The following is a 21,705-nucleotide window of genomic DNA, read 5'->3' as shown; positions in this document are numbered from 1 at the left end:
TTAGAAACAGTGGTGGACGTTGCTATTGCACCTGCAAAGCAATTCTGTAACAGATGGAGGTGTAGACCATCACAGCACGTGCCTTCTTCCTGAGGACAGAGGAAAGTTTTCAAATGTTCAACTGAGAAGTATTCTCACAGAAGCTCACAGAAGTATTATACCCAAACAAAGATTTAGAAAACTTTCTTATTCGAGGAGTAAAATTAGCCATTATAAAACGAATAGTTCCAGTTCTAGATTCTGAATGGTTAAGCCGTGTTTGAAGCCGTTGTAAATTACTCAACCACCGTGACCACAGCATCAGTATTACTGCGCCACTGCATCTGTGGAATAAAAGAAATACTAAAAGAAATATTTTTCTAATCATTTTATAAAAGCAATAAGCCCTGTAGAGCCGTGGTTTACATTGAACTTAGAACAGCTAATGGGGATTTCAACGCCCCTTAGCTGTTCTAAATTCAAATTTAGCTCTTATAAAATTATTAGAAAAATATTTATTTTAAGATTTATTTTATTTATTAGTTCGATATTAATTTACTAAGATGCAAACATAAACAGTTTAATGAAGAATTAGTATTATAAATCAATGTAATAATTTTCTTATATATTGCTGTTCCCTTCATATGAAAAGCCTCTTCATTTTCTGTATGTTCTTAATGTTTTGTATAGGGTAATAGAAGAGTCTATTCCTGATAAGACTGTATAATGACGTGCTTGTGATAGGCTTACAATGCATTTTATCTTTCTTATACTCTTCCCATGTATCCACTGTGCTGAGCAGCGTTTTGTTGTATCAACACAATCATGGCCGTGTTCGAAGTCTAATTAAACTCAGGAGATTAAGTCTGATTCTCTAAATTAATCCAGGGAGAAGACAAGAAGAAATGTTGTGGTGATGTATTTCAGAAGATTAAAGATTTTATGCAGATGTACAAAAACAATTGTCCTCATTTACTCTTATTTTGTGACTCATTCTCTATTTACTAACACAGCATGTTCAGTTTTGGATGGAAAAACACAGTCAGGTCAGGTAACAAATATGATTTTACAAAAAAATAATAAAATAAAGAGATGAGAACAAATGCACGTTTTTCTGTTGATAACGAATATAATAGTTATTTGACTTTGTGCCATAGAAAATGTCTCAGTAATATTTTTCAAATTACTCGCCATTTCCATGTCTTGTATAGACATAATAAGTCAACACTGCTCAAGGAAATCAATCAAAGAGACATAATTAAAGAAAAACAATACCACTACCTCAATGTAGATGAACAATTCTAATAAATGCATAAAACTGTAGCTGCCCTTTGTATATGGTTATTTTTAGTAACATGCCATTCTGAAAGCTTCTAATGTAAAATAAGGTAAAACTATTCTTTAAAAGCAAAGATTATTGCTTGTGCTTAGTGTTGTACTCTTTTGAGAATATTTTATAAACAGCCCAGCTAATAAAAATGTACTTTAAATACAATTCCAATCTTATTTTAATATATTTTGTACAATATATATATATATATATATATATATAATGAAACAAAATGTACTTATGTAAATATATCTTAAAATATATTTTAACAATATATTTTAGCCCATTTTTTTATAGTTTGTAATATGTATAAAAATACATCTGATTATTATTTTTTTTGCCGTATGGGGTCCACGACACAAAACAAGTAAAAATAAGTGTTCACACAGAGACTCACTAGTAAACAGACATGCCCGTGTTTTCCCACAATAATTGAATATTCTAAGTGGAGCTGCAGTAAATGTACAGTAATAATGGCACCCATTATATACAGTATGAGTATGTGGTGAGAACTTAGAAGAAACTTCAAAGAAATGGAAAATAAGAACAGAAGGTAGAAAAAGCTAGAAAGCGAGAACAGGGCAACAAAGTGAGAAATCAAAATTTTATTGAAAGGTAGCAGAGGGGTAGGACAAAGGAGTGGAAAATCAGACAACTTTACTGTACAAAGAAAGAATACATAGAGGATGTTCAGCTAAGTGTAGACTGAAATAAAGTGGCTTCAGCAAATCTCTATAAAAGACTATCTTCACGCTATATGTCTACAGTTCACGTGAAAAGAAGAACAGGGTAAAAACATACACTACCTTCACTGCCCTATCATTAAACCTAGCTTTACAAAATGTCATCTATTTGATCTTTCCTGAGATCAAACGTCTACAAAGACCAAGAGCAGCCAATCAATCTCCCTTCAAGGAATTCAGAACACAGTGAATATGTGTGCAGTGCGAAACAGAAAGCGTCATTGTGCAGCAAAAATGAAATCCAGCTCAGTCTAAGACAGAGGTTAGATCACCTTGTGACTGTACCGTGCTATTATTATTTTTTCAACCTTGCCTCACATAATGTCACGACCGACTTCACTTCACGATGACGACTGAGGAGCTGTGAATGGACTCCATGACGGCAGTCAGACGGCTGCACAGATCATGGGGGGAGTTCCTCACTTTGGGGGGCTCTTTAAGCACCACCATTTCTGCAGAACAGTCCAGGACTCTGGGCAGGAATTCGCTGAGCTTTTCCTGAAGAGAATCTGAATAACAGACAAATATGAACAACGACAACATGAGCTAAGAAAGTTATTGAAATGGTCTATATACAAAATATATTTTGGGGGGGGGGGGGAAGCCCACCATCCATGTCCTGCCCCAGGTAGGAGCACCAGCAATTCCTGATCAGCTCTATGACATCCAAATCCTCTTGGCTGACACTGTCTCTGACCATGAGGTGCATGCAAGGGATAACACACTCGTTCATGATGGTCACTCCCTCTGCCACGTCATTTTCATCTTGACTTTTAAAGAGTGTGGCTGCGTTCTCATTCAGCTCCTGCAGGGTGTAACACGTTCACAGAAGTTTCATATGAGAAAATTGTGCTTAAATACGTATATATGAATGTCTTTACAATACACTACCATTTAGGATCAGTAAGATAAACAAAAGAAAAAAAAGAATTGAATACGTTTATCCAGCAAGGGTGCGTTAAATTGATCAAAGTGAGAGTAAAGACATTTATAATGTTACAAAAGATGAACTGTCTATTCATCAAAGAATCCTGATAAAAATGTATCACGGTTTCCACTAAAATACTAAGCTGCACAACTGTTTACAACATTGATAATAATCAGAAATGTTTTTTAAGCATCAAATCAGCATATTAGAATGACACTGAATGTAATGATGCTGAAAATTCAGTTTTGCCAATAAAGGGAATAAATTACACTTTAAAATATATTCAATAGAAAACATTACATTGAGTAATATTTCACAATATTGCTGTTTTTACTGTATTTTATATCCAACGTGGAGATTATACGTTTTTCCAAAAACTTTACAAAAAATCTTACCGACCCCAAACTTTTGAATGGTAGTGTATGTTTTGGATTTATTAAAGTGGACATACTTTCAGACACTTTCTCCTGTAAAGTGCTATAAGCGACTGATCCACTCCTTTCTTCTCTCCTTTCCTAAGCAGGGCTGAGTTGTCCTGGTGTGCATGTGCGAGATAATTCAGAGCTTCTCTTGTCCTGCAATGGAAAAGATCAATGCTGTAGTCTCTTCAATACAATGCACAGGCCCTTTCTGGAGTCAATGAGTCCACATACTTTCCGTTCTGATACTGCTCGAGGCCTGTCAACAGGTAGGCAAACACTGTCTTGAACATGCTGTACTCATCCTGCCATTGCTGGGAGGAGAGGGAAGAAAATACAGTTTTAAATTTTTATACGTTTTTATAAGAAGTCTCATATGCTCACCAAGGCTGCTTTATTTGATCAAAAATACAGTAAAAACGGAAATATTGTGAAATAATTACAATTTAAAATAACTATTTCATATTTTAATAAATTATTTTAATATGTAATTTATTCCTGTGATGGCAAAGCTGAATTTTTTGCATCATTACTCACATGATCCTTCAGAAATCATAATAATATGCTGATTTGGCGCTCAAGAAACATTTCTTATTATTATCAATGTTAAAAATCCTGTCCAAATCTTTTGTGGAATTCGTAATACATTTTTTTGAGTTCAGTTCATTAAAACAGCATTAAATCTTATAACATTATAAATGTCTTTACTGCCACTTTTGATCAATTTAATGCATCCTTAGCCTACTAAATAAAAGTATTAATGTGTTTGAAAAAAAAAAATCGTACTGACCCCAAACTTTTAAACAGCAGTATACATTTTAAATTAAAGAAGTAAAAAGAGAAGTGAGCCTTATTGGTCTTACCAAGTACTCATCCATGTCCATATCTTCTGGTTTAATGAGACGAAGTTTAGATCTGGCCTCTCTCATGATACTGACGGCCCTACAAGGGGAAAGTACCAGTTTAGATTAGTCCAATTAGTCAATATTAACTTTTTCCAATAAAAAATATACTGCATTAAGTCACTGATTTAAAAGAAAATGTGTAGCTACCGATCATCAAAACTGAGGTTGCGGTCCGCAAATTGCTCCAGCAATGTCCTCTCAATGACACGGTTAGGGGCCTGGTTTTGGAAAAAGTAAACCAGCACATGCTGGAGTCGAGGGTCTTGCTGGGGTGTGGTCTCTTCCTGGGACAGCTCATACAATCTGGAAAATTCCTCATGGAACGCCTGATAGAGAGATCAATGAGAGAGATCAATGCATTAGTTGATTTCCAAATATATATAAATATATATACACGTGTATGTATATATATATATATATATATATTAATTATCATCTATCTATCTATCTATCTATCTATCTATCTATATATATATATATATATTAGTAGCGCCATTTAGTTTGTTCAGACACAGTTGCATTGAGTCATTTTAATTTGTATACCTTGATGAGTCCTGCTTCAGGCCCATCTTTGTCAAAAACTTGTCTTGCCTTGGCAATGGCAAAAATGACACCCTGCATGGCTGGTGTTAGCATCATCTATTCCATTACAGATGAACAGAGGAAAACATTCATGTTCAATTTAATTAATAAGTAGCCTCATTTTACAGTTCATGGAACCAGAGGAATAATCCTTTACCTCTTCATTGTAGCCATCTGCATCAGAGCGCACTAGAATCCTGCCTACATTGGGTATCTCCACCTCAGAAACTTCATTCTCAGGCTGCCTGCGCGTGGCCGTTGCTGGGTTCTCCTCTGTGGACGAGGCCTCTGGCTCTGTCTGGCTGTCTGGTTCTGCCTCATCACTGATGACCTGCTCCTCCACCTCAACCTCTGACCTCTGAGCTCTGTCTGTAGAGGCTGAATCCGCCACAGGCTGCTGAAAAACACAGAGAAAGAGGCTGTTGAGTGACTGTCAATGATCTTATTCACTTATCATAGTCTAGAGATGTTCACTCATTACATCAATTTGTAGGCAAACCAGGAAGTGTAATTCACCATGGTCTCCCTCAGGAATTTCTAATTGGTTTTTAAAACAGCGGAAATGCAAATCTCTGATAGTTGTTTCCCCCCCGCTCAAAACACTCTTTTTGCTGTCTTTAAAGAGTCTAGCGGAGATGACGATGAGCTGGACTAGGAAATGTATTTTATTTCTATCATGACAACTCTCTGGAGATTTTTAGCATGGTAATGGATATGACAACGTTAATGTATTTGGTCTTGGCGGAATAGATCTGCTGCTGCTGCTGCTGTTGTTGTAGATTATTGCTGCTGCAGAGCAAGTACAGGAACTTGCTGCTGCCAATACATACAGCGATACACTACTGTGAGTATGTAAGACATACTGCTGCTACACAAATAGCATATCAATTACCCATAGCAGATGGAGCTGGGGAAGGTGGAGGGTTTTAGACGAGCTCTGAAAGCGGCAGCAAACTGCTATATTGAATGGTAACCAGCCATTTAAAGTTGAGCAAGCAAGCTCATTGGCTGCAGATGTGACATGAACAAATCAGCTTGTGCCAAGCTGTAAATATCATCACCTTGCGCCATCTAGAGTTTTACGACAGCACTAAGCATATATTTTATTTTTCCTCATTTGTTCCTTTTAATTCTTGAATACATGGACTAGTACGAATGTTTGAAAATAGTACTGCCCACTTTCTGTATGCACAATAAGATGTGGGTTTATGTACTTGGGTTATTACCATAAAACTAAAACCATAAAAAAAATATTCTGTCAAAAACACAACTTAAAATGAAAACAGAAAATATACAAATAAAATCTAATTCAAAATATTAACAAAAACTATAACAGTAAATTAATGATACTAAAATAACACTGGTGTTTGACGGATAAAACATGAAATTCATCTGATAACCATTGAAATCGTTAAGTGGCGACTTGCTGCAGAATGCATTTTATTTTAAACATTCAAAATTTATGGAAAACAAAATATATTCAAAATTCATATTTGTGGTATGACTACATGTAATACATGTTGTAGAATGTTGTAGAAAAATCCATTCAAGTAATGTTTATCACCTTATTTTGCTCATAAATACCCTTAAATGCAATATGAGACACTGACCACTAGAGGTCCTATCACTACCATTTATGACAAGGCCTAGGAAAACAAATCAGCACAGTTGTAAATCAGGAGCACCAATAAAATCAACGAGTCAGAGAGAGAAACAGCAGAAGAATAAGTCGTAAGTACAGAATCGACATTCTAACCCCATATACTGAGTCAATAATATCCAAGATTACTCTTTCTAAAGACTAGACACCAAGAACACATAGCGCTTAAACAACTGCCTGTTGATAGAAGCATCAGGAACATGTTCTCCACAAACATTCAGGAAGGAATCCAGTTGATCTTGATGGTATATGCAGGAAGCACAGAGCTCAGGCTCTATTTAAAGCTCTTCTCTGACACACTGTCCCCAGCAACCCCGCATGGGACTTCAACCAGAAAGACTGAGGAATGTTGGACGGCTCTCAGCTGTCCGATGAACCTTATCCCCACATCCCTTTCCAAAACGTATCCTCTTACAAAATACCAGAGCTTCGCGACACAACAGACAAAACATTAAACATTAGGCAAGTACAAGCAAACAAGTTTGTAGTGATTTAACCACCAATGTAAATCTACAAGTTTCTCTCCCATATAATCGCAACATACATGTAGTGATGCACATATTTGTCAAAATATACACAAACATCTTATACTAACTAATACTCTAAAACATTTTTTTAAAATAATGAAAATGTATAAAAACCTTTCCTATATCGAAATTCCTGACAAATATACAAAAATTTTCATAACTCTAAATATCTATATCTATATCTATCTATCTATATATATATATATATATATAGAGAGAGAGAGAGAGAGAATACAGGAATATAAAGAGTATAAAGTAAACTGTAATTGGTTTGCTATTTATCTATTTAAGTTACTTTATGATATGCAGTTAAAGTGAAAAATTGTTAGATTTAATATAATGCATGTCATTTTACTGTAATATTCTATTAAGTACATTTCACATGCAAAATACATGTTTTTTAAAGTAAAAACTAAAAGTATAAATTGCAACTTAATTTATGGTAAAAAGGTATATTGTATTTAACAAGACATGTACTTAATTACACATTGTTTAATAAAATATTGTTGAAATTATTTGTAAATATAAAATTATAGTTTACAGTGAAAAATTGCAAAAGTTGTTTTATTAATATTTAATGTACATTTCATTTAAATGTTTATAGATTATGTAGAGGAAGAGGATTGCGACCCATATGTACTGTACATAAAACCTCCAGTGTTGTATATGTGACCTACTTTTTGCACATCTCAAATAACGCTTCAACGTCCTCACCTGACTCTGATCTGGCTTCTGTTCATCTGGCTGGTCATGTGTCTGGCAACTGGTGACATCCTCTTCACTTCCCTCTCCCACATTCTCACAGGGCTCTGATGATATCGAGCTGAGAGCTGCTGAATTGGCCATGGGCTCTGGAAAGCGAAAAGACGTTGAAAATATACCTGCAACAGATACATGGAAAACATCTGACCTTTTGAAGAAAAAAGATCTGACCTTCACTGTCCTGGACAGGTGCTGGTGTTGAATCTGGAGGTGGTTCTTCAGATACTTCATTTGTTTGTTGTTGGGCAGGTTCTTGCACTAGGTTTTGTGGCTCTTCTGGGACGGGTTCCTCTGTGTTGGTGGAAGTGTGTGTTTGGACTTGTGCTTCTTCACGTTGGGCTTGGCAGAACTGCTCTTCCCATTCTCTCAGCTCCTGCTGGAACCAGCGGTTGTCCTCCCGAACATAGCGCTTCAGGATAGCTGGGAGGGAGTCCATTCCTTTCAGAGCCTGCCCTGTCTCATCGTCTGTGTCTTCTGTCATTCATAAGAAAGAAAAAATAATGTTCATTATTGTGGCAAAAAGTTCCCTGATGATAGGACAGTTCCTTACAAGGAATTTTACGAATTATGCATAGTGCATAATTAAAGTCACCATGAAATCAAAATTTACATTGCCCTACATTTTTCTTGTTTGAGTCATTTCACTCAGATATAAATCACAATAGTAAAGAAAATACAATTGCAACATCCATTTTATGTCCACTTTAAATGTTTTTGGTTACTGCATTTTTATTTAAAAATGGTTGGATCATTTCCATAATGACCAACGCAATCTACCAAGAGCAGTGCAAATTAGCCTCTGGTTTAAGACATGCTTTTTTTTGGACTGTAAATAATGGCGCAAATACCAGTAAATTGACTAGTGCAAATCTTAGTAAATCACCTTGCATGATTCATTTAAATACTCTCCTCCCATAAATGTTGCATCTGAAAGGGAAACTCCAACAAATGCATATGCAATAAGATCAGCCGCAAAATTAACCCAGTCCACGCTTTTTCAGCGCAAATTTTTCACTGAGTGTCTTTAGTAAATCCTGACAGTAGTTTTTTAACACCAAAAGAGGGTCTGGCCCTAAATGTTCACCCTTAAGTCATATAAATATTCATAGCAATTTATCACAGAAAACATCAGGAAAATGAATCAAAATAAAAACCATTAGGAAGAGTTTTTGATGTTCACAGCTTGGCAGACAATCTCTTATGGCCAAAGTGTGCCAACAAAGCAATCAACATTAATTTATGAAAGAAATCGGAGCTAAGGCCAATGCCTTAAATCAAGTGAGTGATCTGCTTCAGCAAAATCTGAGCGCAGTTGCGTAATCTGAGAGGCACATGGGGAAAGTACCTGCTATGAGGTATGGTAGCTTGTCATTGATGTACATGAGGCAGTAGGCGCTTGCGTTGGTCATGCCACCGTACGAGTCTCGAACGAGCTCTTCCCAGGTTGACTCTGTCACCATTACATCGTTGTACTTCAGCCAGCGTTTGTGAGCATGATCATAGATGTACGCCCAGTAATGGCCAGCGGAGGCCTGTCCCTCATGGACGAGCACAGCGTGTAGTCTGTAGGGCACCTGGAAGCATCAAATATGAAGTCAGGGTTCATTGAGGTGTCATGCAAATTTCTTGAAAGGGCTCAGTCAATATTAAAGTACCAACGAGTGTTCAGGATATAGACTTTACCTGACACAGACTGTTATCTGAGTACATGCCCTCCAGGGCCTGGCTGACCTTGTCAATGCTGGCTTTCAGCTCTGCACACAGGGAGAGAACACAGATCAATACACTGCGCCTGAGGCCAGGATCCTGATACAGTCACAAACGCATTAGGATAACTACTTGTGAATAACGATGGCCTTCAGAACAGAAAAATTAAAATGCACATTACAGCTCAGGTCCAAAACCTAGTGAGTTGCCTAGGCAGTTTTCTTCTGTGGCAACTGGCAACAAGAACTGTGTCAAACAAATAGCGCTCAGCACGCAAAGTGCATGGGAGACACGAGTTAATTGATTCCAATACTGGCGACACAATATAATAAAAGCATAAATATATAAAGCACATAGTTGTCAATTTTAGGTAAAATAGTCCGTTTTTAATTATTAAAAGCATTTATATCAATTCAGTACTAAATTAATTTTCAGTAAATTTTTTAAAACATTTTTATTAAACTATCTGCCATTGTGAATTTATATTTTTTACAGATTTGATTTGCATTCGATGAAGAACTTCTCAACTGTTAAAAATAGTACACTCTCTTATTAAGTATGCGTGTTGTACAATCCAGACATACGACATCTGCCATATTGTCATCTAAAAATGTAGATGACACCATTTATGAACAGGATGACTTTTCTCCTGTAGCTTCATGGGATAGTAAAAAATATCAGACATCAGTGTCAGATGTCCACTTTAAAATCTCAAAGTGTTGAAAACAGTCGATCTGGAAATTGTGATACATTTATGCATGTTTCTTTGATGAATGGAAAGTTCAATACAGCAGCATTTATTTGAAAAAAAAAATGTTTTGTCTTTACTGTCACATTTCATAAATTTACATTTTTTCTTAATCGCTTTGGCATATTTTTCGAAACAGTCTTAACATTCTCTAAACTGCAGCTCAATTGTCACAACTGTTTGCTAGAACATCAGAACTCTATTGCATGTCTGCTAAATGTAGTAACTCACCCAAAACATTTAATTCATGCTTCAAAACCTAGTTATTGTGTGATTAAATTGGCCAATACCACCAAAATAAAAAGTGTTTTTGTCATCGTGTGAGCCACACTGGTCAAAAATATTTAGATGTTTTTTCACCATGGACATATTTGTTATATACAAATTTCTACTTTTTTGTTGACACTGACACACTTCTGTACTACATACACTCACCTAAAGGATTATTAGGAACACCTGTTCAATTTCTCACTAATGCAATTATCTAATCAACCAATCACATGGCAGTTGCTTCAATGCATTTAGGGGTGTGGTCCTGGTCAAGACAATCTCCTGAACTCCAAACTGAATGTCAGAATGGGAAAGAAAGGTGATTTAAGCAATTTTGAGCGTGGCATGGTTGTTGGTGCCAGACGGGCCGGTCTGAGTATTTCACAATCTGCTCAGTTACTGGGATTTTCACGCACAACCATTTCTAGGGTTTACAAAGAATGGTGTGAAAAGGGAAAAACATCCAGTATGCGGCAGTCCTGTGGGCGAAAATGCCTTGTTAATGCTAGAGGTCAGAGGAGAATGGGCCGACTGATTCAAGCTGATAGAAGAGCAACTTTGACTGAAATAACCACTCGTTACAACCGAGGTATGCAGCAAAGCATTTGTGAAGCTACAACACGCACAACCTTGAGGCGGATGGGCTACAACAGCAGAAGACCCCACCGGGTACCACTCATCTCCACTACAAACAGGAAAAAGAGGCTACAATTTGCACGAGCTCACCAAAATTGGACAGTTGAAGACTGGAAAAATGTTGCCTGGTCTGATGAGTCTCGATTTCTGTTGAGACATTCAGATGGTAGAGTCAGAATTTGGCGTAAACAGAATGAGAACATGGATCCATCATGCCTTGTTACCACTGTGCAGGCTGGTGGTGGTGGTGTAATGGTGTGGGGGATGTTTTCTTGGCACACTTTAGGCCCCTTAGTGCCAATTGGGCATCGTTTAAATGCCACGGCCTACCTGAGCATTGTTTCTGACCATGTCCATCCCTTTATGACCACCATGTACCCATCCTCTGATGGCTACTTCCAGCAGGATAATGCACCATGTCACAAAGCTCAAATCATTTCAAATTGGTTTCTTGAACATGACAATGAGTTCACTGTACTAAAATGGCCCCCACAGTCACCAGATCTCAACCCAATAGAGCATCTTTGGGATGTGGTGGAACGGGAGCTTCATGCCCTGGATGTGCATCCCACAAATCTCCATCAACTGCAAGATGCTATCCTATCAATATGGGCCAACATTTCTAAAGAATGCTTTCAGCACCTTGTTGAATCAATGCCACGTAGAATTAAGGCAGTTCTGAAGGCGAAAGGGGGTCAAACACAGTATTAGTATGGTGTTCCTAATAATCCTTTAGGTGAGTGTATGTCAGTTTTGTCTAGCTGAATGCTCTCGTGTATCACACTGAGCTTTTTAGACACAGATTTCAAATGTAGGAAAACATTTACTAGGAAAAGTCAATACTGTAGTACACAAAAAGAAAATATATGTATTTATACAGTACATTTGTTTTTGTAGAAATGTATGTTACATGTTAACTGAAAATTCACAATTGCTTGTTCATTTTTACACACTCTATTATGCCTTCGCATAACACCAACACCACCACTATTATTCTTACATATCTTCCTATTGCTCTTCCATGACAAGCAACTGTGAATTTTCAGTTTACGTGTGTAACACATTTCTACAAAAATAAATGTACTGAATAATACAAATGTATTTATACAGGGTTTTATATTTAGGGTTTTGATGTTCCTCCATGTTCAAAAATGGTAGTGATTGTGCTGTACAAACTCCATATACAGTATATGCCTCCAAACTTGATTGGTTGATTGGTGAAATTGTGATTCCTATTTCATTACAATGGAAGACCATTTGCTAATTTAGCAGGTATTACAAACATTCGTCAGATATTGAATATACATGCAGATTTTGACTACTGAATGGAAAATTTTGCATGTGATTGCTGACACGATAAAAGAGTGTTTAGAAGTTGTGAAGAGTTTGACAGTTTCATTGAAAATAAACTCATCAGTTTTGTTCAACAAGCCATGTGCATTTGGTTATTGTGCAAATTGTAGACAATTGTACTTACTCTTTTGCACACATGTGCCAAAACACATGCAATTTGCTTAAATCAATGAGAAATTCAAATCTGATGTGAACACGAAACTAATTGTTCAGAGATCTGAACTTATTGTTTTGAGAAAAAAAAAAATTCTCGTTTGAGAATTGAGCCAAAGTGACCAAGAAAAACTGCAATGCCTTGCTGTATAAAAGTTTTAATTTATTTACAAAAAAAATCTTACTGACCCCAAACTTTTAAATGGCAAATCAGCATATTGATAAATACATGTGTTACCTTTTAGGACAGTCTACGCATCACAACTAGAGGGCACCTATGACATCTTAAAATAAGGCAGCTCACTATAGGCTTAAAAAAAAAACATTGATCCAAGCTTACAGGGAAAAACAAGATTCACTAAGTGAAGGATGTACCGTTTATGGTGTTCTCAACTTCAGCTCTCCAGCGCTGTAAGCAGCCCTTGACGAAGTACAGCTCCTCCTCGGTCACGCTGTGGGGGGCTGGTTGCAGTGGCATCTCCATGGGGTGTCTGCACTGAGTAAAAGGCTTGTGTATGGGAGTTCTCTGTGTGGCTGTCTGCGGGCAGCCTGAACCATCTGACGAGCCAGCATCATCTGGTTCTGTCTGACTACAGCAAGAAATGAAACATTTAGAGGAGGACAAACACAGAAGAGGGCACGATTTCTCACAAAGCTGATGAAGAAGAACACAGGAAAGCGAGCCTTGCCTGCTGTCACCTGAGCTGGGTTCTGTGTGTACGGGAGGGTTTGGTGGTACTGGCGAGGCTGGAGACACATTTGTGGGTTTCGTGGTGGCAAACTCCAGCACATACTGCAACATGTCTGCCAGGGGGTATTTGGTTGGCCCTGAGCCATAGTTTTTATATCTTTGAAAAAGAAAGTCATAGTTTTTGTCTTCAAAAATTTTAATATATATATCAAATATACAATATCAAAAGATTACTCGCAATGTTGACCATGATTTGACCTCTATTTGGCTTTTGAACATACCCCTCAAGTTTCTGCTGCAGAACTGTTAACTGGTCCTTGAGTCTCTTGACCTCTCCTCTTCTACCATGGGTCTGATCAACATTGTTATGGAGGTATCTGCACACAAAAAATTGTAATTTGCCATTTAGCATTGATTTGATTAGATAGATAGATAGATGGATGGATGGATGGATGGATGGATGGATGGATGGATGGATGGATCTTAACCTGTCCATATAGATCACTTGGGGAAACTCCAGTTTTTTGTGTATTTTTTCTGGTCGCCCTAAGGACTGATTGAACTCAAATCTGGACAGCTCAAAGGTCAACACTGGTGGCAGCTTGGAGAACCACCTCTGGAAAAAAAGACATACTTGAATTCATAAAAGTAGCATGAGCATACTTCAAAATAATATTTTAATAAATGACAGGAGTCCATATATTTGCATGTGGAAAAACTGACCTCCTGGCCAGAGGAGATCGTCTGATCTGAATGAAGGGACTCAATCTCTCCTTCAACCATGGCGCCCTCCAAACATTCGTCTAAATTGTTGAAGCCGTTCACTTGGAGAGGGTATTGTCCAAATTGCTCAATGTTGGACACAATCTTTCCTGCACACAATTACACAACTATAATCAATGAGAGTGATAAACAGAATAACTACAGGAGAAATTTCATTATCTTACCTTCATGAAGTCTTTCAGCCACAAATGTACCATAAAACAGCTGGACCATTGGGTTGTTTTGTTTATCCTCTGGGTTACTGAAAATAAAAGCTGCCATGTTTTATTGTGGGGATAAAAAAATTCCTGGCAAGTACATTAGCAACCAAATATGCTATAGGGTAATTATTCATCATTCTTCAACAAATGCTACACTCATTACCATTTATTAATTAACCCTCCACAGCAAGATGTTGCCTCAGGGTAACAAACACATTTTCTTCATGTTGCAAACACATGATGCATATAAAATGGCAATAAAATGATTTTAAATAAACCATTAAAAGCTATTTCTTGGTCTCACTATTATTTAAATACATTTTAATTTTCCACCCATCAAAAATATCATTCACATTTCGTAGTGAGTAGTTCATTTTAAAACAATTTATGATGAATTGCTTTAATGTGTTTGTTGACCCTTACAACAAAAAAACACACACACAAAAAACCCATTATGAAACTGGAATGGATTACGGATGCAGTGGATAGGGATGCAGCACTACAGAATATTGAATACATATATGATTTTTATATATTTCTTTGTATTACATTATGTTTACATGCATTTAAAAATGCTTTTAGAATTAATAAAGGGTTAAACAAATCCTTTCAAGCATTCAAATTTAGCCACTCTCACTATTATTATTTATGATTTATGAACTTACGTTCCATTAGCAGCCAGCTGGAACGCGTCTTCGAGCCAGTCAAGCAACTTGTGTGTGAATTCACTGACATCCTACAATAAGCAACCTTAAAATAAACACTGTTTTCCAAGAATACAGCACAGTCTCTATTTAGAAGAAGCTCTTATATAGCTTCATAAACTGTTGTGAATGATAAACATTTCAAGACACCTTTTATTAGTGCATCATTTGCAACTGTTTTATTTTAAAAATTAGCCCCTGACATGACAGCTGTGAATCATATCATTCAAATGATGTACCTGTTGTGCCTCACTGGTTCTGAACGCATCCCTGAGAAGCTCGACTGCTGCAGAGGGGTCTACAAACCTACGGTTTGAGCCCACCATCAGAGCAAACAGGCAACGCAACTCCTGCATGAAGGCAATGTTTCTTTTCTCCTGCAACAGAAATATAGTCCGAATAATCCACATAGTCTTTTAGATCTGCTATTGATGCTGAGCAATATTTGAATACTGGTGTCAAGGCAGACAAGAAGAGAACAATAACTGACATTACATTTTAATTGAACATGTATATTCTCAACATTCAATACAACACTCGGTTACACTTCAATAGTCCACTTTACACTGACTGACTATAAGTAACTTTGCAACTATATTTCAACTAACTCGCATTAGAGTATTAGTAGACTGTAAAAAAAAAGTTGCTGCCTTAAATTAAGTACAATCAACTTACATTTACATTCAACTTACAATCAACAATTACTTTAAAACTGACTTAAAAAATGAGTTGAATCTTGTTTAACATAACAATGTTTGAAAATGGCTTATTTTGATGAGTTAAAGAATATAATAACATATAACTTATTGATCATATACAGTGTGCACTGTAAAAAAATATTTTCATGATTCGTTATCACAATCTTTTTTACATTTAGACAAATCCACTTAGATAATTAATGTGGTTCAGATAACAATATTTTGAGTTTCTAGACTGTTAGTAGACTTGGTTAGGTGTTAGGGTTCAGGTTAGTAGAATAAGTTGACATGTAGTTGCAAAGTTACTTACCTTTTACCTTTTTCAACTCAACATATATGCCATGTGAAACTCATCCTAAAAGGGAAGCTTACATACAGTATGCAAACTAGCACAACAATCTAATTTTGCTGGAAGTAGAATGTCTGTTGGAGGACCATCAAAATAAAGCGTTAGCAAATATAAAGCAGACAGTCTAATAATACTCTAGTGACTGTTAGTTGACTTGCAAAGTTACTTATAGTTAATAGAATGTCTAAAGTGGACCATTGAAATTAAGTGTTACCCAACATTCTTCACAAAGACTAAATGATAGTCATGCTCATCTGGCAGATTACTCACTGAATGACTCTTGCATTTCTCCAGCACACGCTCAGACAGGCAGTAGTTGAGCACCAGTCTACGGAACACCGGCAGGTGGAACAGAGACTAAAAAACAAGAGAATTTCATTTTTTGTTTAGTCCCATTAGCTCTCTTCCCAGCATGCACAAGGCCATGAACAGTTCCATTATTTGCCAGTTTTATTTACACAGTTGTTGCTGATTTTGTTGTCATGTGTAGTAAAGTCTTGTCTTGTGAGGTCAGGGTGCATTTGTTCCTCATAAAAAGTAACATTTCTTATTATTATCAATGTTGACAACGGCTGTGCTGCTTAATATTTTTGTGGAAACGATGATACATTTTTTTCAGGATTCTTTAATGATGATTGGAAAGTTACAGCATTTATTTGAAAAAGAAAACTTTTGTAACAATGTAAAAGTCTTTACTGTCACTTTTGATCAATTTAATGCAATCTTACCGCCGCAAAACTTTTGAACGATAGTGTATTTGTACTAGAGATATTTTTAGATTAGATTAGATTCAACTTTATTGTTATTACACAAGTACGGGTACAAGGCAACGAAATGCAGTTTAGGTCTAACCAGAAGTGCAATAGCAGCAAGTGCAGGATATACAGTGGTTCCATAAGTGCAGAACATGGATATGTACTGAATAAATATAGAGTTGAATACTATTATAAACAAAAATTTACAGATAGATTTGTCCTATGAATATAATATACAGATAACTATTACTGTGAACAGAATTTACAGCTAGATATGTACTGAATATAATATACAGATTATATATTATTATTCATATCCATGCTGGGACTGTTTTCAAATGACATCATAAACTGTATTAACGAAAGATTGTTTGTTACTTATCTATAGGCCATAAACTCACTCCATGAGTCCATGTCTCTCTTTATCATCCAAACAATGCTCTATTTAATTAGCTCAGACATCTTATCAATATCAGTGAAGGCTTATATTTCAACACAGACATCTGAGAAGCCTCGCTAAATTCAGTCTGGTAATGGATATAATAAAATTACAGCTCTGAGACACTTCTGCAGTAAAAAAAAAAAAAAGAAAAAGACATTCCACCTGATCTTCTCTATTCTCCAGTCATTAGCAACACCACTAACGTAATTGGCACAATATGATCCGATCATACAGTAACAGGTCAGACGAGAACACTTACAGCAGTGCTTTTGTTTTCGATTCGATTTCTCAAACAGTCTGTAAAAATGAAGTATAGCACTCACAATTACCTTTTACAACTCAACATATATGCCATGTGAAACTCATCCAAAAAGGGATGACATTTTTCCTATTCTATCGTCTCAAAGCAAAATTGGTGATTAAAAACTTAACACACCTGAATGACAGCACTGAACCAGCAGGTATTTCCTACATTACGGATGCCCACGGGACAGTCCTCCTGTCGGATCCAGTCAGCGGGGCTGCAGCTCTCTCCAGATGCCTCACACCTCTTCCTTTTCATGCGGGCCGCATTCTCTTCTGCACTAACCTCAAGAGCCCTAGAGTAGAAATAGGAGTGGGTGAGACAGTCAAGACCAGATTCTGATAGTTACTGCTGTGCCCATGATTCTTAAATTCACAATAATGACTGTAGTAGGGGAGAAGGGGGAAATTGTAAAGCTCTAAATTGGTTCATTCACACTTTGAGTGAGTCTCTCTCTCTCTGCCAGGAAAAAAGGAGTTTAAGCTAAGGATGTTTAAACTCTGTCTTTAAATTATTTCAAGAAATAATTTTTGGGGGTGTCCAAGAATGGAGTTTAAACATTCTTCAGGTTGTTGGTTAAAGTTAACATAAATTATTTTGGAGGAAACACTAACGTTAATTGTAGCATGGCATTCAAATCGAATTTAAGACTGAACAGATAAAAAAACTGAAATCCTTTAAAGCACATAATAAACATTAGTTCATCAAAATGTCGAGCTGAAGGACTGTTTTAGACTGTCAGCTGATCAATACATATTTGTAGAGATTTAAAAATTGTCATTTACTTAATGTATTTTTTGTAATGTATTTTTAAATTTGTTACAGTTAAAAAAGTACTATAGTGTATAACAGAAATAACACATAATAGAAATAGAAATAATATAATAGTGAAAATCATTCATTACTATTAAAATGTATTAAAGCAATGATATAATTTTAAGGAGTGCTCTTATTTGAGATTCAGCGTGTTAATATAATCAACTTTTACAATTTTCCCCAACAACTGTTAAAATCAACTATTTTCTAGTATTTTATTCAATATTATAATATGATCTTGTCCTTTTGATTATAAGTTGATTATAACTTCTGGCACAAGTGGGTAACATATACACTACGTTACAAAAGTTTGGGGTCGCTAAGATTTTTGAAAAATGTTTTTGAAAAAAAGGCTGCAGTTATTTGATCAAAAACATAGTAACAACATTAATACTGTGAAATATCATTATAATTATTTTCAATTTTAATATATTTTAAAATGTAATTTATTCTTGTGATGGCAAAGCTGAATTTTTTTTTTAGGATTCTTTGATGAATAGATAGTTCAAAAGAACAGCATTTTTTTTAAATAGACATATTTTGTAACACCATAAATGTCATTAATGTCACTTTTGATCAATTGAATGTGTCCTGGCTAAATAAAGGTATTAATATCTCTTGAAAAATAAAGAAATAAATCTCACGGACCCCATACTTTAAAAGATAGTGTACTTTTGGCGCACATTTTTCTTAAGTCAAAAGGAGATGACTTGTACATTTGTAGCAGTCTATGAGTTTGTGAAGAAAAGTGTAAAAATGTTACAATTGCCCCAGTCTACCCTATCAGGAATGAACCTGTGCAGCTCTCGGCGCTCTGCTTCAGCCTGCTGTGACTCCTGAAGACTGAGCTCAATGGCGGTCTGCAGATCGTCTTTAGCAGAACCTGAGAACAATTCCAATTCCATAAATAAACATCATGGCATTATGACAGCTATATTAATCAATTCATCTTTGGAAAATGTGATGACATGAAAGTCATTTTCAACCCACCATTCTGTGCATTGGAGGTGTTCTTCTCATTGTTGGCTTTAGTGGGTTCTTCGGGCATGTGCTCCTCCTCCGTGGGCTGGCTGGTCAGAAGCCCAATGGCATGGGTCATGTCACCCTGACTAGCCTAGATAAAGAGTTTTCTCGCAATTAGTCATCACTAGTGAAATACAAAAGAACATGAGTTTGGCCACTAAATATTTAGCTTTATGGTCATCAGACACACGTGCTTTATTTTAGTACCACATCTAGGTTACCCGACCCTCACAGATGAAAGTAAGGGAAACTCTTGCGCATGGTATGATTTACATATTTACAAACATTTGTCTGGCTTATTTTCTATTAATATCCGTGTCAATAACATTACATTTGCTGCTTGTGTTATAAACACGGATAAGTGCTGCTGTGCTAAACATACGTTCAGGGCGCTCTGGAGAACCTGCAGATCCTGAATGCCAGTAATCTCTCTGAGCTGGTTAAGTAGCATTTGGCTCTGAAAAACACAAGCAAACATGCTGTTTTTTAATTTCTGTGGATCAAAAAATTCAAATGCTTTGCCACAGGCATATTGAGAATACTTCTGTTCGTGATAACAGGCCTCACTTGAGCAATTAACTACTCAATAACAGGATCCGTTCCAGAAAAAAAAGAGCAGGTGTGAACTGATAAGTTAAAAACAAGAATATGATATGAGATGTAATTTGCACTTGGATTTAACACCCGGCATAACCGCATCTCTGACTCAGGTGTCAAATGAGCGTGGGTTGGAGGAGTCTATAGCTGGCCTGATCAACATTTATGAAAGTCTCCTGCATGAAAATGTCTACATCGTACATTAAATCCATATCAGATTTGACTTTTTCCAAGTACAGTATGCCTGAAAATAGGCTGTAGCATGTGCCATGTAAACGTTTATTTAAAAGAAAAAGTCTTTGGCCCAGATAATAGATGCAGGAGCTACCGAACTATATAAAGAAACTCTGACAGCAGGTGGGAATGTTAGCATGGTTGTGGAGGCAGCCAGTCACCCTAGGCAGGGTGCAGGAGACATATATGGTGAGCTGGAGGCCTGTGAGCGGCACTCAGAGCTCTATTTTGGGCCTTCGACACAGATAGCGCCTGTGTTTATCATGAGCTTGAATGACACAAGCAAACAATAATTCCTATTCATTCAGTCTGGATAACATTAAAGCTTAACTTCTGGATTTAAGGGAAAGAAACTAATTTAAAACATTTCAAATTAAGCCCTTCAAAACAGATTTCCAACCTGGACAAGATTACTATTGGAGTTTCTATCATAATCTGGAAACAATCCTAATGGGATCAAATGAAACTCATCTAAGAATCAAACAAGTGGATAAACAGAAATGTTAAAAATCAAGTTCTATTGGATTTTGTGTACTGCTTGGATTAATGATTTTTCAATAAGAAAATTCCTATTAGGAACCTTCTGTATTGGTTCCAAATTAGGATAGAAATTCCAATTGTATTTGATTAGGATTAAAAAAAACAAAAACATACTTTGTTTATTAACTAAGTTTATTAAAATTACAGGTCTGTTAGAGTCAGTCTACCACTAAAAAACAGTTTAAATGGGAAAATATTGCAGTGAGAGTCACTGCTGTGTCTAGATCTCATTAACACAAGCATTGTCACAATTCTAATTTGACTACATGTTCTTTAGAATACAACACACTCACCGAGTTTTCAGACGTTTCCCCATGTTCAAAATCCTGTTCAACTCTCATGGCAATGACTTGTTATATATATATATAAATATATATTTCTCCAGATTGCTTCGCCCTGACTCCCGAGAGTGACCTACTCCATATGCCCCCACATACACACACACACACACACACGCCCACACACGCGCCGCGCGGGACAAACACTCACTCAACTCAAGCGCGTGCTGGGAATCGCCGTGCGCGCGCTTGGTACATAGAAACTAATCCTCTGTGAACGTTTTCTAAATTCTAATCTAACCCACGAACCCATTAATCATGATAGTCTCATCCAGACAACGTAAATAAAACGTAAATAAATAAATGGTTGCCCAAAATGTAACGATTTAGCATACATGGCCTCTATGGATTTCATTTCATATAGTTACTTTCAGTCATTTTGTTTAATTTATGACACTGTTGCCCAGTAACTAGGCTACGCTATTTATTTATTTATTTATTTATTTATTGCGGAAAATATTGTTACTTTAGTTAGGATATGTAAACAAAACAATAATAAATCTATAGCCTACTAGTGCCTAGCCTATTT

The 21,705-nt window shown here is 36.3% G+C and overlaps 1 protein-coding gene across 5 annotated transcripts; it reads right to left on the bottom strand.

Moving 5' to 3' along the window:
• Positions 1–1,899: 1,899 nt before the first annotated feature.
• Positions 1,900–21,304, bottom strand: usp28 (ubiquitin specific peptidase 28). Of its 5 annotated transcripts, none has more exons than XM_082141116.1 (26): positions 21,132–21,304; positions 19,850–19,924; positions 19,435–19,558; positions 19,240–19,327; positions 17,761–17,923; positions 16,398–16,484; positions 15,320–15,457; positions 15,042–15,112; positions 14,341–14,417; positions 14,117–14,265; positions 13,882–14,009; positions 13,675–13,770; positions 13,392–13,550; positions 13,078–13,292; positions 9,519–9,589; positions 9,181–9,409; positions 8,007–8,309; positions 7,788–7,924; positions 5,044–5,280; positions 4,848–4,943; positions 4,452–4,630; positions 4,263–4,341; positions 3,634–3,713; positions 3,432–3,555; positions 2,662–2,857; positions 1,900–2,561 (listed from the first exon to the last, which is right to left on the bottom strand). In XM_082141116.1, exons 1-26 carry the CDS (start codon positions 21,177–21,179, stop codon positions 2,389–2,391), a joined length of 3,522 nt encoding a protein of 1,173 aa, XP_081997242.1. In that variant the 5' UTR covers positions 21,180–21,304; the 3' UTR covers positions 1,900–2,388. The 5 variants fall into 5 exon arrangements, with proteins under 5 accessions (XP_081997242.1, XP_081997241.1, XP_081997243.1 ...); XM_082141115.1 differs by having other exon boundaries at positions 5,044–5,283; positions 21,132–21,303; XM_082141117.1 differs by lacking the exon at positions 19,850–19,924 and having other exon boundaries at positions 5,044–5,283; positions 21,132–21,303.
• Positions 21,305–21,705: the final 401 nt, after the last annotated feature.

This window comes from Leuciscus leuciscus (genome assembly GCF_965113295.1).
Source record: "Leuciscus leuciscus genome assembly, chromosome: 16".
In the NCBI taxonomy this organism is placed as follows: domain Eukaryota; kingdom Metazoa; phylum Chordata; class Actinopteri; order Cypriniformes; family Leuciscidae; genus Leuciscus; species Leuciscus leuciscus.
Note: the sequence above shows the minus strand (reverse complement) of the source record. Positions and strands in the feature narration are given on the sequence as shown.